The following is a 16,029-nucleotide window of genomic DNA, read 5'->3' as shown; positions in this document are numbered from 1 at the left end:
ATCGATATGAGATGATATCATACAGTATGCCCATTTAACACAATCAGTAACATTTAGATCAACTAAAAAAAGGTAACGAAAATATCATTTGACATTTGTATTTTTGAGCTCTTCCAGACATTTAAAGGAAAATCAATCTATTGTTTTTAATACAAATAGACCTCCTGTTCACTGTAAAGTGCCACGTTTTGATATATTGAGCTTTAAACTTTAAGCTCCATTTTTTGGAACTCAAAACTCAACCTAAAACCCCTCCCTACCTCCCTCTACCAAACCGTTCCTACAACAATTTGTTGATGTTGCATGATCATGTATAGGCCTACATTTATTATGTATTATATTGTTTATGTTTAAATAACATTTAAACATCAAACTCCTCTGACCTCATCTGGTCTTTCCAAAGACGCGCGCACACACACACACAGAAAGGGAGAATGCTATGCTGTAACATCTACACACACGGAGCTACTGCTGTTGTTCTTGGGCGGATATGAGACTCGCCACAGGATTTTCAAAATAAGAGTATCGATATGAATCGATCTTATTACATTGCATCGATCCGATTCGATTGTTGATAATTACATCGATGTATCGATCTGGATCGATGTATCGTCCCACCCCTATAAATGAGTTTGTGGAAAAGACGTCAAAAAGTTGACTCTTTATTGGCTAATAAAAGAAAAAACATGAGAGTAGTGCAACGTGAACCTCAGCGTGAACCTCAGCGTGAACCTCAACATGAACCTCAATGTGAACCTCAACATGAACCTCAATGTGAACAAGCGCATGCTTTCTGAAGTGGAGGGCAGCGAGGTGGTGTAGGAGCTCCCGTTCCTGATGCAGAAGAATTAGTTTGAAAGAAAGGTGCTTCCGAGCGCTCGTGAAGTAGGCAACGCGGTGGAAAACTGGTGAAATGTAAAAAAGACAAACGAGTAGGACCTCTTTAGGCCACAGTCAGAAGAATTGACTGTTAAGTTGTCTGTCTGCTCTTCCCCTCCAGGCTGTCGTACCACCAGCGGATGGTTGACCTCGTCCCTGCCACTTTCGCGGCCCTCGTCCCGGCTGAGCCCATCTTCTATTACAAATACACAGAAGAGACCGGTAGTAAGTATGGATGTTCTTTCAGACACAGATGGACATAAGCAATTACACCTGTTCTAGTTACTTGGGGTTCTACCAAATAATTTCTATTAGTATACTCTCCTAAAAATAAATTCATGCAACCTAAAAAAAAATCTAAAATGAGCACACATTGAGATTCAAAGTCGGGATGAATATTTTCACAGATTGCACTCCTAAAATTCTTTCCTGTATTTTTTATTTTATTCAAGAACGTCAGCCCAGTTACTGTACTTCTTGATATATATATTATTCAACATTTTGTTTATCTTTTTATATTTGAATAATAATTTATTTTTAGATGCAAGTTCAACATTTTCTATTTCGTAATATGACTACACTTTGTCATAAATTAGCCTTGCGTTACCCTGTGGTGAAATAACTAGTGTAGTCATCTTTATGTGCCTTATTCATTGAAAGGCATTCTTATTTATTCCATGATGTTGCACTTGTGTGAAAAGAGCTTTTGTAGACTAAGGTCGCTTTCACATATAGTTTTGGTGGACTCTGTGCGGTTCTGGTGGTGAAGTTGCAACATTGTTGCATTCTTCATTTGGTTCGCCTGCGTTCACATAGCAATCTGTCAGGCGCACCAAACTATCTGAACAATGTCACGCGGGAAAAGGGCGCTCGTCTATTGGACAGTGGAAATGTGTGTGTGGCTGCGAGCCCGTGTCTGTGTGTGGACTGCGAGCCCTCCAGATCAGCGGAGGCGAGTTGTTCTATTGAAGCCGATTACCACCATCCTCTCGCTAAACAACTTGTACACCACGTTGTTATATATATATAATAACAATATAATAAGCCGTGTTTTTTCTTCCTTCTTCCCAAGATGCACAGTTAGATATATAGAGAGATAGATGCAGTGTGCTTGTTTTGCATTGAATGCTGCGAGCAGTGGTAATAATAAGCACTTCCTATATTTGGTTCGTGTTTGGTCCGATGAAGCGAACCGAGACCTACGTTTTCAGGCGGACCAGAGTTCGCCTGTTTGGTCCGCGGACCGAGTTCGACGCGCATTCACACAAACCCGAAAAACCGGACTATCGAATTCTGGTCCGATAATCCGGACCAAACAGCCCCTGTGTGAAAGCGACCTAACTGTGTTTCCAGGCCTGAGGCTACTGTGGTTAATAGTATGACTCCTGGAGAAACTGTCCAGGAGTTGCTTTCCTGGCATTGTAACTTATTACTGAATAAACAGGTCTATAGTGGGCGGCAGGAATAACATGCATCTATATTTCTGTACACACAAAAAGACATTGGAGTCTAGTTTATATAATAATAATGACAACTATTTATACAGCACCTTTCGTACATGGATTGCAATTCAATAAAAAAAACGTAGTCCTGCAAGGGGCAATTTAAGGCCTGATACGGCAAAACAGCTGCATTTCTATACATTCAAGACAAACCAGGACAAAACAGTCCAGGACAATACATGACACTTCAAAGCATAAAAAACATGAAACTAGAGATGTCCGATATTATCGGCCGATATCGGCATTCAAATGTGATATCGAAAAATATCGGTATCCGTTTTCAATTTCTTTTTTTTCTTTTTTTTTTTACATTTCTATAACCTTTATTTACCCAGGCAAGCAAGTAAGAACAAATGTTGATTTTATTTATTGTCAAAAGTATGCATAATGTTGTGTTAATTATGTAATGTTAATTACCTGAAATTATTCCGTTTTTGGGGGGGGGAAACCCTGCAGGTATCGGTTGATATCGGTTGATATCTGTATCGGAAATTAAGAGTTGGACAATATCGGTATCGGTAAAAAAGCCAATATCGAGCATCCCTACATGAAACTGCCAGAACGGGATCCCTACACTATTGATCTGTCAGTCCAATAAATAAATAGATTCGGTCGGTATAAAAAAGTGCACTTTCGTCAACAATATTAAAATCAAGGGGTCAAAGGGTGCACGTTAGTAAACTGACCTTTCCTTGTACTGTGGCCATTCACCAGTCGAATGGCCTCTGGTACAAACCCAAATTTTCTTCCGTTTGTTTTGCAGGCAGGCTGTCTAAAGCGCTTTCCTGAGGGCAGCAGGTCAAAACACACATTAAGGGCATGTGTGGGGTCAGCAATTATTTGATGTGCTTTCTTGAGCACTTGAGCATTGTAAAACTGCATTAGGGATCTTTGTGTTCTGCCGATAATTTTGGAGCTACGGTTGACAACACCTTGCAGTTTCTTCTTGTCTCTTTGACAGAGGGATGTGAACCAGCATACAAATGAAAAGGTTAAAATACTCTCAATGCAGCTCACAGCAAATAGTATGAAATGAACATAGGCATAAAATTACCATACAGTTGACAGAATAAAAGCAATGTAGAAAGTGCAGACATAAGAATAGGCATAAAATAAGTACAATAAGTACAGTGTTGCTCGAAAGCATGTGAACCCCCCCCGGAACAGCCAGTCCCCCAAACACCCCACACGTCAATCCAATCCAACATCCCCATCCAAGACACCCCCTGATAAAGCACGTCGTGACCGGAGGAAAGCGGATATTGACTAAAATCGTTTGCCGTGTTAAAATAGTTACACGGAGCCATTGCATTATTAGAATGAAATTATTGCAAATGGGGTTTGAACCGAATATATAACCCAGAAATATCTGTCCTCGCCACCACAGCTGCATTGCCGGGTTACCCCAGTTCCATCACCGTTGGCGACGCCATCAAGGCCCGAGCGACCAATGAGGAGATCCTGACCATCCTGAAGGACGTGCCCAACCCCAACCAGCAGGAAGATGACGATGGTTGGTTACTTTTTACACTGTCGTTTTTGATCAAATGACAAAAGTTATTAATTTAATTTGTGGTCCTTGAAACTCTCACGAGAAAGATCTTGTTGCTGAATTTCAACACCAGTCTTCTCAATTTGTGTGTGATGGTTGATTAGTTTGGTCCACCAGCTATAGACCTGTTCACTGTCCACGTCAGACTCTGTGTGCGCGCGGAGCAAGGGAGCAAAATGAACGTAATCCTGGTCAGAACAACAGGGCAGACTACAATATATTTGTTAGCCATTCTAGCGATCTAAACAATCAATCCATGCCAAAGCTAGATATGTAAAAGGTGAAAGACTCACACTCACAGCCATGCTGATTTGGCTAAATTACATCCAGCCGTTTTCATTTTAAACGACTTTTAGTCAGGGGAGTGTCATGGTTTCTCCATAGAGCCTGTCATACTTTTTTAGCGCAGCAGCTCGTGCAGGGGGGGGGGGGTTGGAACCCTAGCCCTATTTCCTACTTACCAATGGTGATGTTGATCAGTCCTTTCTCTGCACACTCCAAGCTGTCCCTTTATACAATGGGGGAAATAAGTATTGAACACATCAACATTTTGTTCAGTAAATGTATTTCCAATGAGCGTATTCAAGCGAAATTTGCACCAGACTTTGGTATTAACTCTGGAGGGCTGGGTGGAGCTCTCAGGGGGGCGTAGAGCAGGGCTGGGTGGTATTAACAGAAATCCAGACAAGAAATCTAAACATTAAAGTCCATATGTAAATGTTATGTGTAAAAAAAAAAAAAAGGTGGAATGAAACAGGAAAAAAGTATTGGACACACTAAGAAAAAGCAGTACACCACAGCAAGGAAAGGCAAGGAACTAGCTGAAAACCAAAACTAATTAGGAGGCAACTCTACATCCTATCTGTGCTAATAATGTCAACTGGGTTAGAATATATTGATGGGCTATAAAAAAAAAAAAAATTGTTACCAAGGTGCCACACAAGAAACATTAAATGATGGGTAAAAGCAAAGAGCTCTCAAGACCTTCACAAACATATTGTTGCAAATCATGACAATATAATTGGCTAAAGACGTATTTCACAACTTCAGAATCTTCCAGTAAGCACCATTGGGGGCATTATCCATAAGTGGAAGCAACATCACTCCATCATCAACCGGCCACTCACAGGTGCTCCTCGCTAAATTTCTGATCAGGGAGTCGGAAGGATACTTAGAAGAGTAGCCAGAGACCCAAGGACCACTAGGAAAGGGCTCCAGAAAGACTTGGAGGCAGCAGGTACAACTGTGACAGAAAGGACCATAGGCAATGCACTCCACCGCCATGGCCTCTGTGCACGCTCAGCCTGCAAGACTCCACTACTGAAAAAAGACATGTTGAAGCTTGTTTAAAGTTTGCCAAACAACATTTGGACAAGCCAGTGAACTACTGGGAGCATGTACTCTGGTCAGGTGAGACCAAAATGTTACTTTCTGACTGTCACACAACACACCATGTTTGGAGGAGAAATGGCACTGCACATTACCCGAATAACACTACCAACAGTGAAGTTTGGAGGTGGAAGTATCATGGTGTGGGGCTGCTTCTCCTCTCCTGGTACTGGCAGACTTCATATCATTGAAGGAACAATGAATGGAGCCATGTACAGAGAAATTATTGAGAGGAATCTGCTGCCATCCACCAGGATGCTGAGGATGAGACGTGGGCGGACCTTCCAGCAGGACAACGATCCAAAGCAAACGGCAAAGGAAACTCGCAGTTGGTTTCAGAGAAAGAAAATCAACTTGTTGGAATGGCCCAGTCAATCACCTGACTTAAACCCAATTGAACATTTGTGGAAGCATCTGAAGATCCAGATTCACAAGAGGCCCCCCGCAATCTTCAAGATTTAAAGACTATCTGTGTCGAGGAATGTGCCAAAATCACACCTGAATACTGCAGGTGATTAGTTACATCATACAGAAAGCATCCTTGAAGCTGTCATTACAAACAAAGGCTTCTCCACTAAGTATTGAATTAATTTCAGTTAGTGTGTTCAATACTTTTTTCCTATGTCATTCCACTTTATTACACATAACTTTATTTATGTATGGACTTTAATGTTTAAATTTCTTGTCTGGATTCCCTGAGTTAATACCAAAGTCTGGTGATAATTTCACTTGAATGGCCACATTGGAAATATATTTACGGGACAAAAATGCTGATGTGTTCAATACATATTTCCCCCATTGTACTAGCTCCGGAGAGTTAGCCACATACCAATGCAGAGTCAATGGGGTCAGGCTCCTTTCTGTACGCTGACCGAGGCTCACTGAAATGTACTCTACAGTGCACACAGCGTGTACAGACAGGAGCTTGACCCCATTGACTTAGCAAATTGTATTCTTTGCCAACTATCCAGAGATGGTAGGAGCAGCATGGATTGTGCAGAAATGTCTTCCTTTTTATAGTTGGATTAAGCATTTCTATCCTGATGGGAGTGGTCTCTTCCAGGATGGACAGTGTCCCCATCCACAGGACACTAACCCTAACCCAACCACAGGGCACGAGGGGTCACTGAATGGTTTGGTCGTGGGAAAATGATGTGAATCATAATATGCTATGGCCTTCAGTCGCCAGATCTCAACACAATTGAACAAGGGGAGATATTGGACAGACGCTCTCCACCGCCACCATTAAAACACCAAATGAAAGGAATATGTTTTCATGCTTTCAAGACACTTCATGCTGGTTTATTCCTTTCATTTCATCAAGGGACGACAGTGGCTCAGGAGGTAGAGCGGTCGCCTGGTAGTCTGAAGGTTCCCGGTTTGATTCTCGGGCAGCGTGTTGAAGTGTCCTTGAGCAAGACACTTGACCCCTAATTGCTCCCGATGTGCATGTTGGCACCTTGCAGGGATGCCTCTGCCGTGGGTGTGAGGAACAAAATAATTGTAAAGCGCTTTGGATAAAAGCTGCTATATAAAATGCACAGTTTACCATTTGTCACCTGTCTGTATTATATGGTCCAGCAAGTGCAGAACTGTTTTACTGCCGATCATCCGCAGGCAGCTAAATGTTTTCATTTTTTAAACATGTATTGCCCGAGGACTGATCCTGAAACTGGAAATATATGCCCTTGTAGATTCACTCTCTCCCTCTCCTCCCTCCAGATGAAGGGGAGAGCTTCAACCCTCTGAAGATCGATGTGTTCCTGCAGACTCTGCTCCATCTGGCCGCCAAGTCATTCAGCCACTCCTTCAGCGCTCTGGCCAAGTGAGTGTGCCCCCACCGTGCCAATTTCCTGGTGTCCGTCTGTCCACCTCTGCCAGCACGGAGTTTCTCGGAAGCATTTGAGCGTTAAAGCCCCAATCCGGATACTTTTTCACCATTATGGGGGGGGGGTTGATTTTGTAGATGGAAAAGACACTTTTTGGAACTCTGTCTCTAGCTGTTATGTATTACCAAAGGAAACAAAACTATTTACAGGCACAAAATATAGCTAAATACAATTTGAAAAACTCATATTTACCTGTTATAAAGTATATATTATAAATAGGGCTGTCAGTTTATCGCGTTAATTAGAGTAATTAATTACACAGCAAATTATCACGCTATGAAAATTAACTCAAAATTAATTAAAAAAAATGTTCTTTCTTTTTTATTAATATAATCTTTTTTTTGTATCTCATTCATTCCATAAGAATGTAGAATACACATTTACAGACTTTTTTTTAATATGGTCCATTTGCATGTTCTTGGTATCTGATTCTAGGGACATCTATGAATCTCAGGGAATGTATTCCCAGTGTCAGAAATACTGTGGGCTAGATCCACAAAGAATGGATTGCACGGTGCAAGTTGCACCCTTACTTACAATTCATTATGAATTGAAAATGGGGGACCCTGATGTAAACGAGACGAAAGTCTTTCTCTGGTCTGCATCCCCTTAACAATTGTGTGTATTGAGCTGTACTGTATACCCATTCTGCAATCTGTTAATAACATTTTCAATCAATCAATCTGCGCGGTGATTGATTGAATGAAAATTTTATTTTGAGTAAATTGTAATGAACCAAATGAGAATATCAATAAATATTTTTTTATCTTTGACTGTGAAAAACACCATGCTCAAATTGACCAGACCTGAAAAATCTAAGCAAATTAATAGATGGAAGATGATTAAACAGAAGGTTTTGTAGATACAGTACTGAATTCTGCCATCCGGACACATGCAATTTGAAATATGATTATAGAATATCAGGCATAAAATGGTTATGCGATTAAAATGTGATTAATTAGATTAATTAATTACAAATCCTGTAATTAATTAGAGCAGGGCTGGGTGGAGCTCTCAGGGGGGGCGCAGGGCTGGGGTGGAGCTCTCGGGGGTAGAGCAGGGCTGGGTGGAGCTCTCAGGGGGGCGCAGGGCTGGGGTGGAGCTCTCGGGGGTAGAGCAGGGCTGGGTGGAGCTCTCGGGGGTAGAGCAGGGCTGGGTGGAGCTCTCGGGGGTAGAGCAGGGCTGGGTGGAGCTCTCGGGTGTAGAGCAGGGCTGGGTGGAGCTCTCGGGGGTAGAGCAGGGCTGGGTGGAGCTCTCGGGGGTAGAGCAGGGCTGGGTGGAGCTCTCAGGGGGGCGCAGAGCAGAGCTGGGTGGAGCTCTCAGGTGTAGAGCAGGGCTGGGTGGAGCTCTCAGGTGTAGAGCAGGGCTGGGTGGAGCTCTCAGGTGTAGAGCAGGGCTGGGTGGAGCTCTCAGGTGTAGAGCAGGGCTGGGTGGAGCTCTCAGGTGTAGAGCAGGGCTGGGTGGAGCTCTCAGGTGTAGAGCAGGGCTGGGTGGAGCTCTCAGGTGTAGAGCAGGGCTGGGTGGAGCTCTCAGGTGTAGAGCAGGGCTGGGTGGAGCTCTCAGGTGTAGAGCAGGGCTGGGTGGAGCTCTCAGGGGGGCGCAGGGCTGGGTGGAGTTTGGCTCGGCGACCAGATAAGAAGAGGAGTCTCCTCTTTGTTCTTATCCACAGTTAGATGGGGTTTAAACTAGGGATGCTCGATATTGGCTTTTTTACCGATACCGATATTCCGATATTGTCCAACTCTTAATTTCCGATACCGATATCAACCGATATCAACCGATACCGATATATGCAGGGTTTCCCACCCCAAAAAACGGAATAATTTCAGGTAACTAATAATTTCACTGGATATATATATAACAAATATTGTTATTATTTTTTTCTTTTTTTAAACCGATACCGATATTTTCCGATATCACATTTTACTACCGATATCGGCCGATAATATCGGTCGGCCGATAATATCGGACATCCCTAGTTTAAACCCTTTCAGGTGTGCAATCTCAACATGTGAGATTATGATCACTACTACTGGTTATTAAAGTTCTGCAGTGTACTACTGCAATTCCCATATAGAGTTCTGACAAAAAGAATCCCGGGAAAAATTGCACCTGAAAGGGTTGTGGAACTGGGAAGTTGTGTTGAGGAATCCCTGCATATATTCTTCATTTGCCAGATAAGTAGGGTGTTTTATTTAAAGCAATCTGATTGTGTCTTTGAGTCTTTGATTAAGGATAGAGTTTACTTCGGGAATGACATGTTGCAACATGGAGGGATCTAGGTTACAACAATGGACCTATAGCCTAGATCTCTGTAGAATGGCTTAACAAAGAACTTCTACAGGGGCGGCTACGTGGCGTAGTGGGCAAGGCGCTCGCCCCGAATGCGGAGACGCTGGGATCGCCTGTTAGATCCCAGCGCTCCACATTGCTTTCAGTTTAGCTGGTCGTCCACAGTAATACACATTGGCCGTATTAGGGGGTGGGAAACTGATGGGTGGGGATCGGGCGTTGTGGACAGCGACTCCTACAGGTCGGTTGGTGCGCCTGCGCAGTAGAATCAGGAAGTGTCGGGGGCAGCGTCAGCCTCCCACGCGTTACTCCTCGCCACTGAGAGATCGAGCTGCGCAGGTGAAAAGATGCGACTGCTGTTACCTCAAGTACCGGAGGGGACTTGTGCTATGTATGACTTAGTCCACATTGCAGCCGGCTTGTGGGAGGCAAGAAACAGCGTTCGTGACAGGGGAGGGTTGAAATTGGATGATACGAAATTGGGATGGGAGAAAATATAGAAAAATGGGAGAAAAAGTGGATAAAAAAAAAAAAAAAAAAAAAAACGTCTACAGGAGAGTAAGACAAAACAAGTGGAGCACTGACGTACATAATATGAATTATAGATGTGATGCACAGAGATATCTGGATAATGACTTGTGAGAAGGCTGTGTGTAGCGGGAGGGGTAGTGTGTTTGTGTGTGTGTTAGAAGGAGAGGTGTGTTTGTGAATGTGTGTATTAGAAAGAGAGAAGTGTGTTTGTGCATGCGTGTTAGAAAGAGAGAAGTGTGTTGGTAAATGTCCGTTCAAATGGGTTTCCCACCTGCGCAGAAAACTCCCATAAAGGACTACAGCCAATAATATGGGTTACTATGCAAATGGCTTGTGGTGAACAGGGAGCTAAGCCTGTTCCTTCCTTTCTCCCGGATTACACTGTTGCTACGTGAGAGAAAAGCTTTCAGGCAGCTCATGTCGGGGCAGGGGCTTTAACATCGCCCTAACATCACCCTGCCCACCACCTCTTCCAACGGCTCCCCTCCTGCAGGCCATACAGGACAATGCATGCAACGCACCCCAAAGCTGTCAAACTGTTGAACATGGCCTCAGGCCTGACATTCCCCAATTCCCCAATCCCCCACTCACACACCCACTACAACACACACACAAACGTGCACGATTTTGGAGGCACTTTTTTTTATATATATTTTTTTATAATTATTAAATATTATAATATTTTTTTTTTTACTTCGGTTTAAATTTTTTTTTAAGCTTGTGCCATCGAACGAAGCTTCGAAGTATTTAAGACAGCCCTAGTGTTTACATCTGTCTGCTTGAGAAAATACCATGTTCTGCAATAAAGATTATTGAAGTGAGATGAACAGACTGAACTTTATTTTATTAGATAAAACATGTTGACAGTTTTACTTTGCAGTTAAAAAAATATATATATATTTGATAAAAAAAATATATCGCGGCTCAAGTATCGCGATAGTATCGTATCGCGAGGTCTCTGGTGATTCCCACCCCTACTATGTACCGTGGTATAATTATGGCTATTATACCACAGTTACCACACGGAAGATAATTCTCTGTGGTAACCATGGTATAATAGCCATAATACCAAAAAGGTTGTTCTTTACTTTGATTAAGGGCTCTTCAAAGTGTACCTTGGAAGCTGGATCAGTGAAGGTGGAAGAGCTAACATGGACATTAAGAGAAGAACCGGAATTGCAAAGGGCGCATTCTGGAACCATAAAGAATTATTGAGAAGAAACATAAGTTGGAAAACGAAGACCAGGATTTTGGAAACGTATGTTATGTCAGTCTTTTCATACGGAGCAGAAGCATGGACGCTGAATGAAGAGGCAAAGAGGATGATAGACTCTTTTGAAATGTGGACACTGAGGAAGATGCTGAAGATAACATGGAAGGATAAGATCAAGAATGAGGAGGTACTGAGAAGAGCGGATATGCAAGGAGGACAGCTGCTGGAGAGGTTGAATAAGAGAAAGATGGAGTTGTGCGGGCATGTTCTGAGAGGATCCAGCGGGGAGATGTTCAAGAAGGTGGTGATGGGGAAGGTGGATGGAAAGAGAGGAAGTGGAAGACCAAGAAGAGGCTGGGTAGACGACGTCTGTGATTGGAGTGGAGTGAGAGGCGGAGTCACAGAGTTGGAGAGAAGAAGTGGGGACAGAATGGGTTGGAGAGTGATAGGCAACCTTCGGAACGAAGAAGCCACCTAATGATGATGATGAAAGTGATGCCGACAGTACGGCCGTGAGGTTAAATGTGGTTATGTCGCCTGTGAGCCCCAGTACTTGATGAATTTTCTATTTCAACTCCGTTCCCCGTCTGCTCTTTCAGATTCCATGAGATACTGAAGGCGCTGACGGACACTGACGAGGGGAAGCTGCACATCCTCAGGGTGGTCTACGAGGTCTGGAGGAACCATCCACAGGTGAGGAGGAGGGGTCCTCAATAGAGGCATGTGTGCATAGTTGTCTTTCTTCCAACATGGCCACCCGTAACCATTGGTGACCAGTACATTATTATAATTTTTAAAGCATGATTTTGATCAAATATGGATAAAGCATTATATTACCTTTCCACTGCGACTTGTGTATCAAATTCAGTAATAAAACACCCAATTTATTAAATGATGTTGATATACTTCTCATCAACACATAGCGACCGTTGCGCTGCACATAGCAACCATCAACATGGTTTCAACCCGGCGGGGAAATGGCACATTTAAATCACTCCGTTAAAGACCTCTCTTAACCCTTTCACTACCACACTACAGAAGGTTAACCTTTCACTACCACACTGCAGACTGTTAACCGTCTGTAGTGTGGTAGTGAAAGGGTTAACCTTCTGTAGTGTGGTTGTGAACGTGTTAACCCTTTGTTATGTGGCAGTGAAAGGGTTAACCTGCTGTATTGTTGCAGTGAAAGGGTTAACCCTTTGGTAGTGTGGTAGTGAAAGGTTAACCTTCTGTATTGTCGCAGTGAAAGGGTTAACCCTTTGGTAGTGTGGCAGCGAAAGGGTTAAATAGACTCGTCGTGTGGCGGACAAAGTCCTGCCACCGTCCTGTTAAAAGTAACCATGTCTGTGGTGGAGCACCGCTGTGATCAATGGACATTAGGGTTGGTGGGCTGAGCAGTGACCAGTGTGTCTCTCTCCAGATGATCGGGGTGCTGGTGGACAAGATGGTCCGGACGCAGATCGTCGACTGTGCAGCTGTGGCCAACTGGCTGTTCTCTCAGGACATGGCTCATGAGTTCACCAGGTGAGTTGTAGGATTTACCATTTTAATGAACATGATTCTACAGTATTCTCTTTAGTGTCTTTCTTTTTCCCCTCGCCCGTTTTTGAGGGAGTACCGCGTACACCGGCGATGTCACCCACTCCTTGATTCGTTCATACAGTAATTAGCTGCGGTTACACCGCAGAATATTTCACTTATTAATTCATTACTTATTCATTTAAGACCCCTCCTACACTTAGCTCCTCTTGCACTCGCCTCCTATATGTTCTGCTGAGAACAACTCGTTGTTTCGAGCCCTTTGCAAGCCAGCTTGGCGTAGTGTCAATTACAGCCAGGGACCAGCATCTTCTCACAGTGGTCCGTGCAGCGTTTCCGTTAGCCGGTAATTACCGGTATTTGACCGGCAAAATCTGTTGAAGTCCGACATATTTAATCTCTCCGGTCTTAATGTCCGGTGAAAATAATTCCCTGAGTCTAAGCACAATTTGATTATTTGAATTGTATTAAAATAGGCTAAAATTAAATAGCCTATGCGATGAACGAAACAATCATTTCCCTGACTCTTTTTAAGCCACAGATTCCGTTGTTTTGTTTTGTTTTGTTGTGTTGTTTGTTTGTTTGTTAATTTTAACCACTTCATCCAATTGGACAGAACTTGCCTCCTTTTTTTATTTATTTTTATCTCTTATCTTATTTGTTTTTTCTTGTTGTTACTATACACAGATCTTTTATGTATTTTATTATATATATTTTTCAATTTTATTACTTACTTTTATTTTTTTCCATCCTTTCCTTGTACAGTGTCCTTGAGTCTGAGAAAGGCGCTTCTCTCTTAAAATTCAATCTATTATTATTATTATTATTATTATCATTACATTTGTTTCATCGTTGCTTCTAATAATGACTGACGTTGTCAGCGAGAGCTTAGTGCTGGGTGTGCGAACTTTTGTGAAGCTGCAGGGCCGGAGCAGCAGCAGCACAGTGCAGTACTCCAATTCAGCCATTGGCAATTCAATGTTGGGTGGGGGGCGCTGCTGTGCGGTCCCCAGATAGAGCCAGAAAACAGCTGCATCTGCTGCTCTGCATCGACATACTCTCGCAAATAAGTCATTGGGAGGTGGAGAGAGAGAGAGTCGTCACGCAAACCCACGATAATGTTTCCGTCTCTCTCTGCCAAATTTCTCAGTTCTTCGCTTGATATAATTAATACAAATGTCCAATATAACGGAATTCGTTAGCTCATAAAAATGTGATTATAACAGACTGCTGTTTATTAATGTCGGGCGACTGCCCACAGACACCTATTTGATTTAAAGTCGGCAGCAGCACGGAGTCTCTGGACTTATTTTATTTGGAATATAATAACTTTATACGCAAAAGTAGCCTAGTTTTAAGTAAAAATATTATAAATCTACATGCCTTGATGATGTCATTCTTTTGTTTTGTTGTCATTCTTTTGCCTATCAATTGTTTTTAAGCTCAATAAACTCTGACCGGAATTTCTCTCATTTGACCGGTAGATTGAAATCTACCGGACACTGAGGCCGGCAACAATTTTTTCTAACGGAAACCCTGGGTCCGTGTTCTACTGCCACATGCTAAATGGTCAAAACGGACTACTTTTGTGTCTTTGTTTAGATAATGCGACAGAAAAACAAGTAGGACGGAGCGCTGGCGCACCACGTATATACACTTGTAGTGTAATCGCAACGTCCTGGGTTCGAATCTGGCCCAGGACATGTGTTGCATGTCCTCCCCATCTCTCTCTCCCAATTTCTGTCCTGTCAATAAAATGCACTAAGAAATATATCTTAAAAAATAAAAGTTGGATATTTACTACATGGATGCGCTGAATGTTTGCGTTTGAAGTTTGACAGCCACGGAAAGGTTTTGTATTTGTTTTCACGTCACTTAATGTTATCCCACGCAGAGCAGAAAGAATATACTTATTCCAACTAGAGGGATGCAATCGGTGATGCAAAGTGTTTTCTTGGGCACTAATATTTCCCTGTTGAATGGATATACCCCTCTCATAACGATGGAGATTCCCGTTGACTGGGCCGGCCTTTTCCCATTGAGATTGTTCCATGAGGCATTCTGATAGGGTCATTATTCCTGCGATTGAATATTAAGGCCCATATAAACGCAGCGATTCACCTTATTCATTTCAGCGCCATCTTTGTTTTCGTACGCATTTCAGTGAGCTGATGACTAATTCCCTGTACTTCTAAACATGAAAACGATGGCGGTGAAAAACCGGAGTAATTTAATCATGAGCTTGTAATTCCTAACTAGTGTTATTCTGCCTGTTGTGACTGTTTTGGTTCTTGAAGTGGTATTTTATAGCCAGGTTTTAGCATCGAAGTGAACGGGCACTGGCGCATCCTCACATTACACCAGACTTGACTAATAAGGCGCCACTCTGCCCCTAGTGGCGTCTCACAGTCATGACACTTTGTGTTCAATCAAAGAGCTTGGAGGGCATGATGAACGTGTTGCATCTATGTAAGGAGGTCAAACCTTCTGCCCACTGCTATTCAGAACACAGTTTTGGCCCTGGAAAATTCAGCCACTCTCCTCACAAAAAGCCAAAGTCCCAAACCATACTCTCAATTGGTAGAACAAACAACCACTCAAATTGTAGCCAACCCCTGCTGTGCGCACACAATGGTGTTTGTCGGTTGATGATTGGTTGGAGAAATGCCCGTCTGCGTCTTTGCATCCAAATGTTGCCCCGAGTCTCGACTACAACCGCGTGAAATCGGATTATTGTTTCCATTTGGCATTTTTGAGTTTTTAACCAAAAGGCGATGGGTGCACCGTCACGTATTAGGAAGTCAGTGCGGCCAAATTGCCAGAGTTGAGGCACGAGTGTTCTCACGCTGCCATTACAATCCTCTCTGCTATTATTATTACAATCCTTTGACCTCCCTCATCTGTGACACTTTACCTCTCTCTTCCTCTGTACCACACACCTCTCTCTCTCCTCTGTACCACACACCTCTCTCTCTCCTCTGTACCACACACACCTCTCTCTCTCTCTCTTCTCTCCTCTGTACCACACACACCTCTCTCTGTACCACACCTCTCTCTCTCCTCTGTACCACACACCTCTCTCTCTCCTCTGTACCACACACCTCTCTCTCTCTCTCTTCTCTCCTCTGTACCACACACACCTCTCTCTGTACCACACACCTCTCTCTCCTCTGTACCACACACACCTCTCTTCTCTCTCTCTCCTCTGTACCACACACCTCTCTCTCTCCTCTGTACCACACA

At 43.1% G+C, this 16,029-nt stretch overlaps 1 protein-coding gene across 3 annotated transcripts in view; it reads left to right on the top strand.

Annotated features, from left to right (window-relative positions):
- The window catches only part of ncbp1 (nuclear cap binding protein subunit 1), a 44,278-nt gene that overhangs the window by 20,367 nt on the left and 7,882 nt on the right, over positions 1–16,029 (top strand). For all 3 annotated transcript variants that reach the window (XM_084331755.1, XM_084331753.1, XM_084331754.1), the window contains 5 exons: positions 1,001–1,104; positions 3,769–3,894; positions 7,045–7,147; positions 11,847–11,940; positions 12,668–12,771. In XM_084331755.1, coding sequence (XP_084187881.1) covers positions 1,001–1,104; positions 3,769–3,894; positions 7,045–7,147; positions 11,847–11,940; positions 12,668–12,771 — 531 coding nt within the window. The remainder of the gene's footprint in view (positions 1–1,000; positions 1,105–3,768; positions 3,895–7,044; positions 7,148–11,846; positions 11,941–12,667; positions 12,772–16,029) is intronic.

This window comes from Notolepis coatsorum (genome assembly GCF_963971535.1).
Source record: "Notolepis coatsorum genome assembly, chromosome: 16".
Lineage (NCBI taxonomy): Eukaryota > Metazoa > Chordata > Actinopteri > Aulopiformes > Paralepididae > Notolepis > Notolepis coatsorum.
This window is presented reverse-complemented; position numbering and strand designations above follow the sequence as displayed.